Below are 18,138 nucleotides of genomic sequence, written 5' to 3' on the forward strand. Positions count from 1 at the left end.
ATATATATATATATATATATATATATATATATATAAATATATATATATATATATATATATATATATATATATATATATGTATATATATATATAATATATATATATAATATATATATATATATATATATATATATATATATATATATATATATATATATATATATATACAGTAGGGTCCCGAATTATGCTAGAATTTGGTCGATCAATGACCTCGTATAAATGGAAAATCGCATATTTCGAAACACACAACTAACAGAAATAATTACATTTGGGTCATTGCAACCAGCAACTTGCCTATTCAAACGTGTTTACCACCCATTTCCAATACTTTCCATATACTATACTGTATTATTTTATTCTATCAAATTGTTTATGTAAATAAATCAAACATTTAATATACTTTAAAGTTCTAATAACTTGAAAAAACGGTTAAAGTTACAACCAGGATGTGTGTAAACACCGTATATTTCTCGTTATAACAGGACCCAAAATACAGACAAATTTTAATGTTTGTCATATCTATTGTATAACACAACTGGTTAATAGCAAAACCATCACTGTATAGAGTAGCTTTTGTTGCATCATTGGAAATCCTAAATTATCAAAATAAAGGAGATTCATATCACGAGTTTCCTAAACACGCCATAAAGCACAATGAAAAATTACGACCATTATTTTGTTTACGTTTATCTCTGATCATAACGAAGAAACAAACGCATTTGCACATCTTTGTATAGGTTAGTTTTATATGATGATTTTGTTATTACCAATGTTGTTCTACTTAATTTTTTTTAGAACTTCGAAATAAATGAAAAAAAAAAAAAGTTTTCCTTTACGACGCCGCCTGAAACGGAAACCTTCCATTTGTTTACTGTACGCTCCATCTTCGATCATAATAAACAAACGAACGTATTAAACACACATGATCAAAGTGATAACTATTGATATTAAAAGCATTTAGTAAACATTATGTTATTAGAAATATTTTACTTACCGTATCCATATAAATTCCTAAAATCGTAGCAAAGCAGGAAAACTTTTTTTCATACGTTTATCTACAATAGCAAAGAGCCACTATTAACAGTATGGTAATTTACGATACTTCTAAACTGTTACGAAAGATAATTGTCCTTTCCATATCCAAAATACTTTTCTTAGCTGCAGTTATAAGTCAACTTGTACCCACCTCAATTATGGAACCATTTGGAAAAAAGGGTAAAAGAAGAAAGTCCCAGGCCGGTTTTTAAAGTCATCGAACAATTAGGTTACCGCTAGAACGTTCGGTATGATAGAGATGGTGCGAGATTGGAGATGGTGCGAGATTGGAGAAGTAAGGAAAATTAAACCATGCTTGATTTTTAATAAAACTGAACTTTGTGAAACAACAAAGATTTCATTTGTTAGAGATAGAGAGAGGTAAGAAATGAGGGGGGTAGCGAAAGGTATCCTAGAGAGAGAGAGAGAGAGAGAGAATGATGGTTTTAAATGTACTAAACAATAAATATGATAGGTTATAAGACATTGGTGCTTATGTAATATCAACTGTATAGATGGTTTGAATAAGTTAAGAAATGGTATAAACAATGCTTTGTTATTGTATTCGTACGCTCATATTCTTGAGAGAGAGAGAGCTAGACATCAGCTGATTTGATCACCGCCAAAAGTTAAACAAAAATAAGTCAGCAATACTCGATTTATAAAACATTTCCGAAATTTAAAACAAAAGTACAGGGTTTTCTTAAAGCACAATTAACTATTTAAGTAGTAGCAATTTTTTAGAATAAAGTGAAGTTTCCTAAAGATAGTGGTTTGCTGACGAAATCGGATGTCATATTTTAAGCTACGATTGAAGTGGATTTATACTCGGTATAATTTTTTTTGTTTTATATTTAATTGACGCTTTTTAATAAAACCTATTTTGGGTTCTTCATCCACAGTACGTGTAAGTATTGTATAACACCGGAGAGAGAGAGAGAGAGAGAGAGAGAGAGAGAGAGAGAGAGAGAGAGAGAGAGAGAGAGAGAGAGAATCAGCTGTTGTAATCGAATGCCATTTTTTTGTTTCTTGTACCACTTGAAGCGAGGAAATGATCACCGCAACTAATAATAGTCATGTTAATTTCATTCTTAAACTCAGGTTGTAATATGTGAACTAAGATTTTATTTCTTTCACACATACAGAGAGAGAGAGAGAGAGAGAGAGAGAGAGATTTGAGTCTCTCTCTCTCTTTCTCTCTCTCTCTCTTGGAGAGAGGATTTTATAATTACACCCTGTACTATACAAAGCAAATAATTGTAAAGCAAATCTATACTGTTTAGAAAATGACAAAATATTGCCGACTTGGTACCAAAATTTACGCTATTCACTGCCGATAAACGAACCCAGCCTACGTGTGAAAACCTTGAATACCCACGGAAAACTAAAGCTTTTATATATTCTACACTAAATAAAAATAATGCTTGACTATACCTTCATTAACAATACCATTAAAATAATCGGAAGGTTAGAGAAAGATAAAGATTGCCGAGAATGTAACCACAATTCTGTTTACATTTTGTCAGCTGGATTCGCATAGTTAAAAGTTGATTTCATTGTTATGGAATTTTTTCCTTAAATAGGCTATTTATTATGAAATTATGTTAATAAAATGTAAGATAAATATCGTTTGGTAACATTTATTATCAAGCACTGTATTTAGGGCTACCAATATACCTAAAAAGACAATAGATTTGATATATTTTGTAGTGCTTGACTTGCAGACTTTGAACAGCTTTGCAGAAACAATTTTTTTTTTTTTAAACTACCAACCGTATAAATGGGGAATCGCATAATTCGAACACGCATAATTCGGGACCCTACTGTATATATATATATATATATATATATATATATATATATATATATATATATATATATATATATATATATATAAATACTGTAGCACTCAATACAGGAAAGCATACACTGATATGAATCGCCAAATACAGGAAGGTATTCACAGTTATTCAACACCAAATGCAGAACAAAACTGATAAAAAAGAGAAAACTTCATTAATATGCAAAGGCCTGAAAATTCACCATTGGACAGATTCAGTCAACTTACTTTCACCTGGTATAAAAATTTTCATGCTGTGCTGTGTTTGGTCTTATGAAATATCAAACTAGTTGATGTTCAAGGTAGACTTTAAAGTTCATATACAGTACCAGTATACATATTTGCTACATAGGCTAACCTTACAAACACATTTTCTTTTATCAGTTAAAGACTTTCTCCTACTCTTAACTCTCATCGGAATCATGGTTTTACTATTTATACAGAAGAGAATAAGATTTCCCGGAAGAATTTATACATTGAAAAATAATGTATTCAAGGCTTGTTGTAGCTTTGATATGAATGTGGCTTTATAAGAGTAATAGTTCTAAGATCATGGATACATAGAAACAGAAATTTGACTTCAGGGATGATACATCTAAGCCTGTTCTTTTATTCCAAAAGTTGGGTCATGTTCATTGATTTCTTAGGTCAATTGATTTACTCTATGCATACCCTAAGGGAATCAAAGGATTATAAGAAATAAGGAGTAATAATTTTAATGTTATTCTCATGAAGAAAGATTTACCTTTTTACCAATTTTTTCTGTTTCAAATAATTTAGAACATATGTTAATTTGTTTAATTTTCTGATTTTGTCTTCCTCCTCAACAGTTTAAAAATCTTGTAGAGATGTCATCACAAATAAACCAAGGAATTTCCCCAGATCTTTCCTTGCTCCTGGGTTTTCCAGGTAAGTTTTAATATCTTCATCATTTATTCTTAACCCTTTGAAATTCCTATTGATGTCCTAAATTCATCTGTCTTATAAAACACATTTGGTTCAGGCTAGCCAGTTATGAACTTAACGATACCTTAATTTCTCGTTGTAAACTTATTTTTCATTATATAATACTGAGCTTCATCACCGTTTAAATTTAATGTTTGAAAATGGTAAAAGTGAAAAGCCGAAGAAAAAACTGAAAAATGGTGTTTTGTTATATTTAAAAATTAAAGAAAAATTGTTGCAATGATAATTTTTAGCAAATAACCCCTACATTTTGATGAAAATAAGTAATCTCTTCCCCAACACACTTAAGACTTAAGACACCCAACACGTCATTTGATGCAATTGGGATCTCCGCATGAAATTTTCATTGTGGACATTTCTCATCACCAGAATCCCAAATGGTTAAAACAATGTCCTTTACGTAGTTGTCTATCCTCTTTGCAAGTCAAGAATTAATTTATACTAAAAATTGAGATGTTTGGGAAGTCTTGTTTGTGGTTTACAGTACAGTTTTAAACAAAACTTGTATGAAGATTCTATGTGTTTCAATGTTGAACAGTACAAGGCTTTAATTGCAATAATTAAAAAATATAGAGGTTTAAAAATTTTTGAATTTTTCAATCAAGATTAAGTGGATAGAAAATATTTTATGGAATTGATCAATTTGTTCTTAAGCGTATAGAACCCTACCATCCTTTTGAATAGGAATATTTCTTTAGCAGAGCTGGAACAGCTGTTGAGTCATTAACAACGTACAGTAAAGTATTTGGTTAATGACAGGCTGTGCAAGGAGCTCTGTCCATCTGTCTGTCTCACTATACTCAATGCAGCAAAAAACCACCAATATGGGAGGGTAGCTGGTTTTGAACGGATTACCCAACTTGCCTTCTTACTCCAACCCAGCTCGACCTCCTTACCCTCTGTCTTGGTCTTTCTTGCTATCTCTCTGTTTCTTTATAGATTAATTGTTCCGGCGTAGGTACAAACCCTCCGCTATTTATAGGGTATACTTTCGGCGTAGCTGAAAGACGAGCCATGATAATTTTAGTGAGGGATTACTACCCCATCCGCTAGTTAGCGGGTGGTGGGTGGGTAGACTGGCTACCCCACCCACTCACACCTCTCGGCTGAGTAACCACATTATTTTATGGCTCGGTAGAGGACAGACATGCTGCCTTTCTCTCCCGCAAAGACTTGCCTTGATTGTTTTTGTAATTTTTTCTTTTTCTCTTGTGTGTGTTTTCATTTATCTTATACATATATATGCATGTATATATGTATAAATGGAAATATATGTTTATGTTGTTAGATACTTGTAACTTTGATTACTGTTGACAACGTATCCGACGGCCTCCGCCGTTATGGAGTTGTCATTGTGTACTCCCCTACCTTGCCGTCCTACCCTGTGCCGATGGTCGGCAGGTTCTCAACACTCCTTGTGTTTGTTTCATTACCGAGTTAAAGTGTACAGTGAGCCCTCGCTACTTCGCGGTTCGACCATCACGGATTCACGACTTCGCGGACTTTTTTCATTTAATACGGCATCCAATTTCATCAGCAAATCACTATTTTTTGGGGAAACATCATTTTATTCTAGAAAATTGCTACTCTTTAAATAGTTAATTGCACATTAAGAAAGCGTGTACAGTGAGCCCTCGCTACTTCGCGGTTCGACCATCGCGGATTCACTACTTCGCGGATTTTTTTCATAACCCATATATATAAACATATCGCGGATTTTCCGGAAATTTAGAAAATACCGCGATATATGAAGACCCCAAATACGATATTTCGTTACCTGTAATTCCATTAATACTGTAATTAGTAATATCTGCTCTTACTGATTGTTCATTGCATTACATATGACATATAATTCAGTACAGCAAGAAATAAAACACGAAAAGAGAATGTGATCATACGATAATTCAGTATACAGTACGTAGTAAAATTAAATCGAACATGAAACGCAAATCATATGCAGTAATACCGTATTAGAATGGTGTAAGGCTGCTGATGGCTACTACTGTACTACAAATGTAATGGATGTGCATCTTTTCCATGAATCTTTTGTATGTATACGTACGTAGTACTGCATCCAAAAATATTCTTTGTTGCAAAAATCACATCTCGAATAAGCGTACGAGAGAGAGAGAGAGAGAGAGAGAGAGAGAGAGAGAGAGAGAGAGAGAGAGAGATTGACACACAGAATGAGAAATGAAACAAAAACAGTGATGAGAGAGAGAGAGAGAGAGAGAGAGAGAGAGAGAGAGAGAGAGAGAGAGAGACATACTGTATCCTACAACAAAACAACCGTAAAATAGCGTACGTAAAGCTGTACTGTATACGTAGGGTACCTTGTACTTTGAATTGGTAACTACTACGTAGCATATAAGACGGATTGTGATTGGTTCACGAACTCTAGGATTGGCACCTCCCCCTTGCAGGTTTCACGCTGGGAGGATGCCTAAGGTTACTCATCCGGATGACAGCTTCCCGATGCCCATTCCTGCACGATCTCTGTGATCAGCCAAGGATATCGCGCCTGCCGTCTCTGTCAGCGAATTCAGTGTCTCTGAACCTCTATGCCATAGGGTCGGCAAGAGTTTGCCTGTTTGGGCAGAATGATCCATGCCTTAGGAGAATGTCCTCCATAGGATCATCGACGGCTTCACCCCCGGCTTCTTCAGTCGATCCTTTCTTGTAAGAAAGTATCTGAGACGGGAGTTCCGTTGTCGACTTCTCAGCCCTGATCAAGTTTGTTGAACAAACTTCGTCCAGCGTGGAACAGCAGAATCGATCAGACGGGTAACGAGGCGACAGGACTCCTTAGGCCCTGGATGGGAAGGACGGGTATTTTCAGTTTCCATTCCATCCATCTTCCAGGAAGCTCGTGGAATTCAGCCTAGACTGCAGGTATTCCTGCTTAAGATGCAGTGTGGCGATCCCGCTGTGGCATCGCAGGTTTTTTTTTTTTTTTTTTTTTTCCCCAGAGAACTCTCCCTGCTTTCCTCATGGCCGCTCAGGTGCAGGCTTCCGCCTCCTTCGCCTTTTGGAGGTCTGGTCAACTCCGGTAGGTCGGGTTCGACCTTCTTCAGCACCGGGACAAGCTTCCGGATGCTTACCATGAGTGGGGGTTCATGGTATTTTGCTAGGAGCCTTCTCTTCTTCTGCCTCAACATCTGGAGTATCTAGCCATGATATTGAGTCAACAGCCTTACCACGTTGGAAACCTCGCTTCTCGTCCGTCCAGCAAGGTTAAGCAACGTCGGTTCTAGTCGGTACTTGGATGGGTGACCACCTGGGGACGCCAGATTCTGTTGCCACCTCCTCCGAGCCTTCCCTTCAGTTGACTGTGGCAAGGCTGAGGAGAGTCGCAGTACCTGTTCTCAGTCAAGCAGAGCTTTCAGCCCTACCTTGGAACGTTTCCTAGTTCTCTTTTCCTCATTTACCCGTCTATAGTTCCGAACGGTCGCCTCAGGATAAGTTCCATGTGGGGCGGTCCAAGTTCCGGTGGTTTCAAAGCAACGATTAACCGGACTTTCTGGCCCCTATGGGACCAGCGGAACGTTTAGACCTGCAATGGGTGTTGACCTATGGAACCTCTTGATGGGAGTGGATATTCTCGTCCTTTCCCCACATTTTTGATGCTGTTCTCGGCCTCGTCAAAGAAATGGGGGGGGGGGGGGCGCATGTTCCGGTCCAGGTCTATGGTCAGGACCTGAAGGATACCTCTCCATCATTCAGGCAGGCTTAGGGGCCGTAGTCTGGCCCCTCTACAGATCCTACAGCTCCTGCCGAGTCGCTCCGTGCGCGTCGACTTCATGGTTCTGGCGTGTTCTAACCAGCAGGGGACGCATTTTCACACCTTCGCATCTTGCAGTAGAGATACCGAGATGATTTGAGATACTCTCAATTCCACCATCGGCTCTCTCATTCCAGGCAGAGGAATGTTCTCTCCGACTATCCGAGCAGAGCCTCGTAGAGAGAGTGTACCTGGGCGTCTTTGGCCTTGAGTATCCAGCAAGTCCTGGTCTGGGGGACCTGATCGCGACAGCTTGGAACCACAAGCTTCCGCTGTTCTTCCCCCCAGTCTCAGACCCCGAGACTCTGGCAAGATGCATTCCGGTGTTGGTGGGACAACATCGACGCCTGCGTCCTCCTTTGTTGTCTGTTGAGAATGGGTCTCAACAAGACCAGGTTGTCTGTCAACCTTTCAATGGCCCTGAGAGCTCCACTGGGACTAAGCGCATTACGGTTTCCGGACCCTCTGCTTCCCCTGACGGAACTCCCGGGAGAGCTTCTCCCACGGCACAGGCTACTCAAACAACCACACTGCAACATCTTTCACGAGCCGGGGCGTCGCTTCGGCTTCATGCCTGGAGACACTACGCCTCCTCCTCAAGAAGAGACAACCCGCTACAGTCGCGGGACGGAGGTCGCGTCATTTGCGATAGTCATCCGCAGGGGTCTTCCAGGCGAAGTGAAGAGTCTTCGGTGGTTGGTGTCGTGAGAGATATACCTCTTCCCTTGAGGCCTCTTCTCCAGCAATAACGATCTTATTGCCTTTCGGCAGGAGGAAACTCCTTTCCGCTCTCGGCAATGAAACCTGTCGCTCAGCCTTTCGCTGACCTTCAGGCTTAAAAGGAATAAATTTTTTCTTCCCGCTGGACCTTTCCTCGCTCATGCGAAGCTGCGAACGTCCCTGCCCTAGTCGGAGTGAGACCTCCAACTTGGAGCATGGCTCGGACTTTCTAGTCCCTTAAGAGATCTTCTCAAGACCCTTTACGTCAGGCCTCTGATCGTATTCCGTCTTGGGTCTCCTGCTCACTCTGGCCGCGGCCAGTGTGTAAGCAATCTTCTTGGTCTCGTACGACTCCGCTCTTTCTAAGGAATAGGGGAAGGCAACATTCAGGTTCGCTCCTGAGTTGTTGGCTAGTCTCAGAATCTTGGGGTCCCGGCCCTTCGGTCCAATTCCTTCAAGATTTCGAGTCACCATTCTGTATCTGATGTCCCAGAACCTTCTCCTTCTTGCCAGTAAAGGAATCGAGAGGTTAGCTTTGGGAACAGCTGCAGTTTGTCCTCAGTTGCAGCCGGTTTGGGAGCACAAGAAGGACACGGGGGAGAGTCACCAGTATACCTCTTCAGCTCGGACTCAAGGACATTCATCTCGACCTGTCTCCAGACCCTCCCCCGTCACGTCGCCCTACAGCACGATGTCGGATACATCGCAACGTCCCTCGCCTTCGAATAATACTACTCTGTGACGCAGGTGCTACAAGCTGGAGTCTGGAAGCGTCTAATGACCTTTGCAAGCCGCTTCCTGCAGGGCGTGACCCACAGGAGTTTCGATACGTTTTCTATCGCTCTGTGGTGGCTACACAACAGCTGGTCTAACCTCAGGCTCCTTTTTGGACAGGTAGCAGAAGGTTGAGGGCATTGTTATCAGGTTTTAGTCTGCATGAACGAAAGAAGTATGTCTGGCCCTTACTTCTTTCTTCATCATCCCCTCTACGGGGAAGCAGCATCCTGGTCTCTGCATAGGTGACCTCGAACCTCTGCAGGTAAACCATGCTTCCTTGTGTTCCAAGTATTGAGTCAATACTGTCGCGTCCCCCATACCCTGACGAGGTGGTATTGGGAATGTCCTAACCCAGAGTTTCTTCTGGAACTCCAGATCAACTGCCTAGGACGGGTCACACTTCTTCTTTCACACACAAGCTTATGTAGGCCACACGGTTCCTTGCGGAGCAAGGAACTTGTGAGGTGCAGGGACTCCTTTTCTCGAGTGCGACTCACTCGGATTCTGAGTCCCCGGGTAAAGCCAAAGCCAGTAAGGCTGGGGACTTTCCACCCTACCTAAGGGGTAAGTCATCCAATGTGAATAGCGTGGTTTGTATTTCGGTTACGGAACAAATGACAAATTCGAAGATAATTTGTATTTTTCCTAACCATACAAACCTTAGCTATTTACACATATTTGCCTGCCAGCCCTGTCCCCCAAGACAAGTCCTACCTCTAAGTGAAAGTGAGCTTCACCTGTGTGTGAGGGGGGGAGGGGTAGCTAGCTACCACTCCCCTACCCCCCCGCTAACTAGCGCGGGGGTAATACACCCTTGTTAAATTCTAATGGCTCGCCATTTCAGCTGCGCTAAAAGGTAAACCACCAATGTAAATAGCTAAGGTTTGTGTGGTTAGGAAAAATACAAATTACAGTATCTTCGAATTTGTCATTTTCCTGCTTTGCTACGTATGTAGGATTTTATATAGACACAGTAAATAATATTTGTAATAACATATTTACTAAAAGCTTTTAATGTCATTTTGTTCCGTAACCGAAATACAAACCACGCTATTTACATAGGGTTTACTTTTGGCGTAGCTGAAATGACGAGCCATTAGATTTTAACGAGGGTGTATTACCCCCGCGCTAGTTAGCAGGGGGGTAGGGGAGTGGTAGCTAGCTACCCCTCCCCCCTCACATACCGGTGAACTGCTTCACTTCACTTTTGGCTCGGACAATGAACAGACGTCTCTGTTCCGTCCTCGCATGGCAGCCATTAATGCTTTGTCTTACTAATTACTTACTTTTCTTATACTTAATATATATGTAAACATTCTTATGTTTATGTATATATTTGAGTATAGAAAGACAGTAAGTTTCCTTTTCAGTGTTTGTGCTGTGTGTGTGTGTAGGAAGTTCACTCATTGTACGAGAACTTCTCCGTGTGGTCTCAGGCCACTACGGTGATTTTTCATGGGTCGCGATCTCTCCCTTGGTCCTTCGGTCTCCCTTCGGCGGGCGCCGTGGGGAATCGTCATCGCTGGACTCTACTTACTAATATGTTTCTCCGCTGTTCCTCCTTCCCTACGGGGAACTTGGTATATCAGCGTGGGGAACTTGGGAGTTTTGTTTGACTATGATCTCTCTCTCTCTCTCCTCTAGTTCGTTCACCCTTTTATTGTTACTACGTATTACGGTAGCTTCCTTCCCGTTGCGGGTTGAATTGCTTCCTTTTATTTTGTCTCAATTATTTTTTTATTTAAACTAATTGCATTTGTTAACTATTCAGCCTCTGTGTAGAACGCTTCCCTTCGGGGTTCATTCGTTCTTACGATTAGTAACATTCTTAGTTGAATTACATATTTATAATTGTTATAATTCTGTTTTGTTACAGTGCTCTGCCTTCCCTCCCCCCTTCCCGTGAGTGGCAGTGGGGGAGGAGGGCGCATTCCTGTGTGTAATTCTTATATTCTTATATTCTTTTCCCGCAGGGGTTCCTCTTCGGAGTTCCCCCGGGGTAATTATTGTTAACTAATTGTTTTATTTTCACAGTTAAGTATCTAGTTTTTTCGTTTGCCTAATGTGCCTACGAAGCAGAGCTGTCCTGTTGGGTCCTGGGGAGTCTGCCGTTGCAGCCTCCTCTACGACTTCGTCGTGGGCGTGTTCCTTCTCCTAGAAGTTCTCCCGTGACAACTGTCAGCTCCTTATTTCATTAGAACGCTCAGGAGGTTCGCCTCCTTGGGTGGGTACTTCCCTTCCGAGGGAGGTTCCCTTCCCAGGTATGAGTTTTTTCCCCTTCAGGGGGGTTTCTTTTCCTACCTTAATTTTTTTTCTGGTCCTCGGGCGGTTATGCTCTTGGTGCTGAGCGATCACTTTTGTAACCATGCTCAAGGGGCTGAGCGGTTACAAGGCCGGACCTTGGTGTTCATGCGATTTTGCTCTTGGTGCTGAGCGGTCGCACTTGCAGCTACGCTCAAGGGGCTGAGCAACTGCAGGAGCTCCTCTTCGGAGGGTTGCTCTTTATGGTCAGCTTGCTGATCCAACGGCCCTAAGGGGCGCTTTCATCAGTCTTTTCTACGAAGTGTTCTTTCTCGTTAGCGAGAGAGGACACTCATAGAGACTCCTCTTCGGAGGACTCCCTACTGCTGTTGTTGCTGAAGGCTCAGTTCCCCCCTCCGAACATCTTCGAGGGGGCAGCTGAGTCCAACGGTCTCTCCTGCGAGTGTCTCTCCCCCTCGGGGGAGTTCAATAACAGAGACTCCTCTTCGGAGGACTGATGATGGTGCTCCTGTCCGTGGTCGTCCTCATCTTCAGCCGCAGAGGATCCTCCTCGACGAAAACAGACTGTTGCTGCTCCTTCTCTAGACCTGTCAGCAGTTCTTTCGCAATCTTCGACACCTGCCAGATCTTCTTGTCTTCCTTCTCCGTTTCTGGACGCAGTAGCGCTCTGGGCGCCTCCACCCGGTTTTCCAAACGGGCGCCGGTCCCTTTGGGGCTAAGGGCTCTTCTCACATGTGAGTAAGCCCTTTGGTGCCAAGTTTTTTTACCTGTGCTACCTCGTAGCGCGCAGTAGTTTGCAAATGTTCTTGATGTGCGCAATACACGCCAACGCGCCCTCGCGCCCACGATCTCCGGATCTGGGCGCAAGTCTCTTGCTGTGGTCCAGACTTCTGCTGAATCAACCTGATCGCCAACTCTTCTGAGACCTTCTGTGCGGGTACGCGCCATGCGCGCCTACGGTCTCCCGAAACGCCCACGATCGCCTGCTCGCCAGCGCACATCTGATCACCCTTTCCTGATATGCGCATACGCGCCATCATTCGCCCACGCGCCCATGATCTTCGGATCTGGGCGCAGGCAAGGAGTTATTCCTTCGCCTCCTCGCCGACGATCTCTCATACGTCTAGCCGCGCATTTCTCAGCTGGCCACACAACTACGCTCCTACGATCGCCTGGTTCCTGCCTCGTCACGCAGTTCAAGAAGTTCCTTCGCTAGCGCATAGGCGCTCACAGGTTCTTCTGGACTCACAGCGCCTCTACTTCACCGCCGCCCAAGAGATACCTAAGTTAGCGCACAGGCGCTCACAGACATCTCTGGGCTCTCCTTACGCACCAGCGATCCTCTACGCGCCCGTGCGATTCGTCGCCTGCGCGCAAGCGTTTTCAACGCCAACGCTTCAATCGTCGTAGGTTTCCTACGCGGCCACGCGTTAACTCTCCTGTACGCGAGCGGTCGCTACGCGCCACCGCTTGCCAACGCCCCATCGCTTGCCAACGCGCCATTGCTTGCCAAACACGCCATCGCTTGACCACGCGCCATCGCTCGCCAACGCGCCATCGCTTGCCAACGCGCCTTCGCCCGCCTACGAGCCATCGCTCGTCAGCGCCCCATCGCTCACTTACGCGCCATCGGTCTCCCAGCCGCCTGCGCTCGCCCTTACGCCCACGCGCCCGCCCTTACGCCCACGCGCCCGCGCACACGCGAACCAGCGATTTTCCATCGCTCGAGCGCCAGTGCGATTCCTGCCAGCGAGCCATCGCTCGCCGAACACGCCATCGCTCGCCAATGCGCCATCGCTCGCCAATGCGCCATCCCTCGCCAATGCGCCATCCCTCGCCAATGCGCCATCCCTCGCCAACGCGCCATCCCTCGCCAACGCGCCATCCCTCGCCAACGCTCGCCTGCACGCCATCGGTCTCCCGACCTCCAGCGCTCGTCCTTTCAACCACGCTTGCCCTCACCTGCGCTCCCACGCGCACTTTCGCCTGCGGGCCCTCGCACCCACATGCCTGCACGCCCCGCTCGCCCGCGCGCAAACCAACGATTTGCCATCGCGCGAGCGCCAGGGTGATTTCGACCGCTATTCCCGTAGGGCGGGAAGCGTGTTATCGTAACACGGGCAATCTGGCGAGTCATCTGGGGCGCGTACTTCCAATTCACGATCTTCTAGGGCGGGAAGCCCCGTAAACGCAGAGCATGGCACATACAAGAGCAGGAAGGATCTTCAGAGAGGTCTGGGCAACATCCTTCTTCCTTTCGGGCAGTCCCCATCATCTCTACTCCTCAGGATCGTTCGATTCCCTTTCCCCTAGCGGGAGTCGCTGACACTGCGTCTGTCAGCCGTCAGCAGAGGAGGTACTTCGAGATCATGGAGAACCTGGTTTTAGCCCTTCCTCTCCACCATTCCATGGAAGGGCCTCCCCAGGGAGTTCTTCTCTCGAGAAGTTCTCCGCCCGGCTGGTGACATTCTCGTCTTCGGAGATCTTAAAACCAGAAGAGAGCCGCAAAGTGTGCCATGCGGGCCACTTCGTGGCTGGTTGTCTGGCTTGGATCTCTGGGCATCCTGCTGCGATCCGAGAATTTGTCCAGGGAGAGCTCCAGGAAGGTCATGGAAACTTTCCTCCTCGGGCACGAGCATCTCGTTTCCCAGCTTACCAAGTTTCGAACTTGTGGGCAAACTCGATGTTGAAGCATTGAGATGCAGTGACCGAGAGGTTCCTCTCGGAAGTCCCAACCATGGATGTCGGCAAGCTCAGACACTCTTCCACTCTTGGAAAGACCTTGTTTTGAGCCCAAGGACAGGTAACGGACAACTGAGAGATGGAGAAAGCGAATTACGGTTCGCTCCTCCATAGGCGCTTGCATCCAGACCCTACAACCTCCAGCGCCTCAACAACAACAGTCTCATCAGCCTAGGACATCGGAACCAGCCCCGGCAGCTAAGACAAGGTGTCTAAACAGCAGCCCCCTCCTGTCAGAGGCAAGGAAGGCGGGAAGTCCTTCTGGGGAAGCAATAATCCTGAGGGAGCGGTCGAGGCCGCAACGCTAGGATTGGCAACCCTCCTGCAGGGTCCCCGGTGGGGGGATGCCCAAGGTTGCGTGCTCAGGTGGCAGCAGCCCGGGGCCGATTCCTGCACGATCTCCGTGATCAACCAAGGAATCGCGTCCCGTTCTTTACACCTCTACCTCCGCTGAGAGTAAATCCAGTGTCGCCGAGCTCCTATGCCATGGGATCGGCAAAGGGGCTAGCCCTTCGGGCAGGAATCGAGACCATGCTCTAGAGGAGGCTCTCCAAAAGGTCATCGACGGTTTCCCCCCCACGGCTTCTTCAGTCAACTCTTTCTTGTAAAAAAGCGTCCGAGGTCTGGAGACCTGTCTCGACCTCTCTGCCCTGATCAAGTTTGTTGAGCAAACTTCGTTCAGCGTGGAACAGCAGAGCCAATCAGGCTTGTAGTGTGACCACAACTCTTCATGTGCACACTGGAGCTGGAGGACGGGTATTTCCAGATCCCAATTCATCCGTCTTCCAGGAAGTACTTGGAATTCAGCCTAGACAACAGATATACCAGTTCAAGGTACGGTGTTTTTCGATCTCCCCACAGCACCGCAGGTGTCCTCCAGAATGTTCACCCTGTTCTTCATGGCCACACAGGGGTGGCTTCCGTCTCCTTCGCTTTCTGGAGGACTGGCTATCCCAGGCAGTCTCTGCTTCGACCCTTCCTCAACACCGAGACAAGCTTCTGGGACTTTGCCAAGGTCTAGGGATCATGGTAATTCTCGGGAAGTCTTCTCTGCTCCCATCTGAACAACTGGGATATCTAGGCATGATATTGGACTCCAATCTCCAAGCCTTCCCATCAGATGACAGGATAGCAAGGCTGAGGAGAATCTCAGAACCTTTCCTCAGATGAGGAGAGCTTCAGCTCAATCTTGGTTACGCCTCCCAGGTCACCTTTCCTCCTTGGCCAATCTAGTTCCAACGGCCGCCTCAGGATGAAATCCCTGCGTCGGCGGTCCAAGTTCTGGTGGAATCAAGACAGCGATTCCCCGGACATTCTGGTCCCTTTGGGACCTGCGGAACAAATGGACCTGCAGTGATAGCTAACCTATGGAAACCTTTGCAGGGGAATGGATCTTCTCGCCCTTCCCCCTCATTTGATGCTGTTTTCGGACTCGTCAAAACCAGGGGGGGGCCTACGTTCTGAATCAGACTTATGGTCAGAACCAGAAGGGTACCTCCACATCAATCTGCTAGGAATGAAGGCCGTAGTCTGGCCCCTCAACACTTCTAACAGACCCTGGCGACAACTCCACGGTAGTGCCTTTCGTTTCAGCAAGCAGGGAGGTACCTCTTCATATCAACTTTCTCATCTTACATTGGAGATACTGAGATGAACCGAAGTCCACTCATACCCTATCGGCTCGTTTCATTCCGGACAAGGAATGTGCTCTCCGACAGTCTGAGTGGACTTCACAGATAGAGAGTACCGAGTGGTCTTCGGCCCCCCCTTGGTAGCCAACAGGTCCTGACCTTGTGGACCTGTTTGCGACAGCCTTGAATTTCAAGCTGCCGCTGTACTACTCCCAGTCCCAGATCCCAAGGCACTCTAGCAAGATGCCTTTCTACACGGTGGGTAACATCGACGTCTACATCTTCCCACCGTTCTGTCTGTTGAGAAGGGGGCTCAACAAGACCAGATTATCAGTCAACCTGTCGATGACTCTGATAGCTCCGCTGCGGCATCATGCACTGTGGTTCCCGGAACTTCTACATCTCCTGACGGAACTCCTGAGAGAGCTTCCCCCACGACACGAGCTACTCAAACAACCACACTACGACATCTACCACAAGCCGTAGCATCGCTTCGGCTTCACGCCTGGAGACCATCCAGCATCCCCTCATAGAGAGAGGCATTCCGCAACAAGTTGCGGAGTGGATGTCTCGACACCTGCAAAAGTCTTCCGCAGGGGTCTACCAGGCGAAGTGTAGAATCTTCTGTGGTTGGTGTGGTGGGAGAGATACCTCTCCCCTTGATGCCACTATTCCAGCAATAGTGGAGTCATTGTCTATCAGCGGGAGGAGATGCTCCTGTCGCTCTCGGCGGTGGAAACCTATCGCCCAGCCCTTAGCCTGGCCTGCAGGCTGAAAGGAATAGACATTTCCTCCTCGCTGGATCTTTCTTCGCTCATACGTAACTAGAACTTACCTGCCCCAGTCGGAAATGAGACCTTCTCCTGGAACATGGTTCGGGCTCTTAGGGCTCTTAAGAGATCTCCTTGCGAACCATTACGCCAGGCTTCTGATCGTCACCGGTCTTGGAAGACGGTGCTCCTGCTCGCTCTGGCCTCGGCCAAGCGTGTCAGCGAACGTCATGGTCTCTCGTACGGCGTCGCCCACTCAAGAGGATAGGTGGAAGTAACGTTCAGGTTCATCCCTGAGTTGGTTACTAGACTCAAAATCTGGGAGTCCCGGACCTTCGGTCGACTCCTTCAGGATTTCGAGTCTCCGTTCTGTAACAGATAACCCAGACCTTCTCCTACTATGCCCAGTAAGGAGTCGGAAGGGTTATCTTAAAGAACAGCTGCAGTTCGTCCTCGCGTGCAAGCCCTGTTTGGGAGCACAGGGAGGACGGAGAGGAGGGTTTTCAAAAATGCCTTTTCAGCCTGGACGCAAAGGATCATCCATCACGCCCTGAATCCAGATCCTCCTCCGTCACGTCGCCCTACAGCACGATGTCGGATACATCCTAACGTCCCTGGCCTTCAAGAGAAACTACTCTGTGACGCAGGTTCTACAAACTGGAGTCTGGAATCGTCTAACGACCTTCACAGCCCACTACCTGCAGGACGTGACCCACTGGAGCCTCGATACGTCTATCGGCCCTGTGGTGGCTACACAACAGCTGGTCTAACCTCAGGCTCCTTATTGGACAGGTAGCAGAAGGTTGAGGGCATTGTTACCCGGTTTTAGTCTGCATGAATGAAAGAAGTATGTCTGGCCCTTACTTCTTTACTTCTTTCTTCATCCTCCCCTCTCTTGGGGAAAGCAGCATCCTGGGTTCTCTGCATAGCTGACCTCAAACCTCTGCAGGTAAACCATGCTTCCTTGTGTTCTTAGTATTGAGTTAATACTGTCGCGTCCCCCATACCCTGACGAGGTGGTATTGGGAACATCCTAGCCTAGAATTCCAGCTAAAGGACTTCAGGTCGACTTCCTAGGACAAGTCACACATCTTCCCTCCACACACAAGCTTATGTAGGCCGCACATTTCTTGCGTAGCAAGAACTTGCGAGGTGCAGGGACTTTTTTTCTCGAGTGCTGCTCACTCGGATTCTGAGTCCCCGGGTAAGCCGAAGCCAGTAAGGCTGGGGACTTTCCACCCTTCCTAAGGATAAGCCACCATATGTAAATAGCGTGGTTTGTATTTCGGTTACGGAACAAATGACAAATTCGGAGATAATTTGTATTTTTCCTAACCATACAAACCTTAGCTATTTACACATATTTGCCCCCCAGCCCTGTCCCCCAAGGCAAGTCCTACCACTAAGTGAAGTGAAGCAGTTCACCGGTGTGTGAGGGGGGAGAGGTAGCTAGCTACCACTCCCCTACCTCCCTGCTAACTAGCGCGGGGGTAATACACCCTCGTTAAAATCTAATGGCTCGTCATTTCAGCTACGCCGAAAGTAAACCCTATGTAAATACAGTAGCTAACGTTTGTATGGTTAGGAAAAATACAAATTATCTCTGAATTTGTC

The 18,138-nt window shown here is 46.0% G+C and overlaps 1 protein-coding gene across 1 annotated transcript in view; it reads left to right on the top strand.

Annotated features, from left to right (window-relative positions):
- Nucleotides 1–18,138, top strand: part of LOC137653510 (centrosomal protein of 85 kDa-like) — a 133,815-nt gene that overhangs the window by 87,351 nt on the left and 28,326 nt on the right. Inside the window, exon 12 of the mRNA XM_068386959.1 lies at nt 3,706–3,784. Coding sequence (XP_068243060.1) covers nt 3,706–3,784 — 79 coding nt within the window. The remainder of the gene's footprint in view (nt 1–3,705; nt 3,785–18,138) is intronic.

Source organism: Palaemon carinicauda, chromosome 14 (genome assembly GCF_036898095.1).
Source record: "Palaemon carinicauda isolate YSFRI2023 chromosome 14, ASM3689809v2, whole genome shotgun sequence".
Classification (NCBI taxonomy): domain Eukaryota; kingdom Metazoa; phylum Arthropoda; class Malacostraca; order Decapoda; family Palaemonidae; genus Palaemon; species Palaemon carinicauda.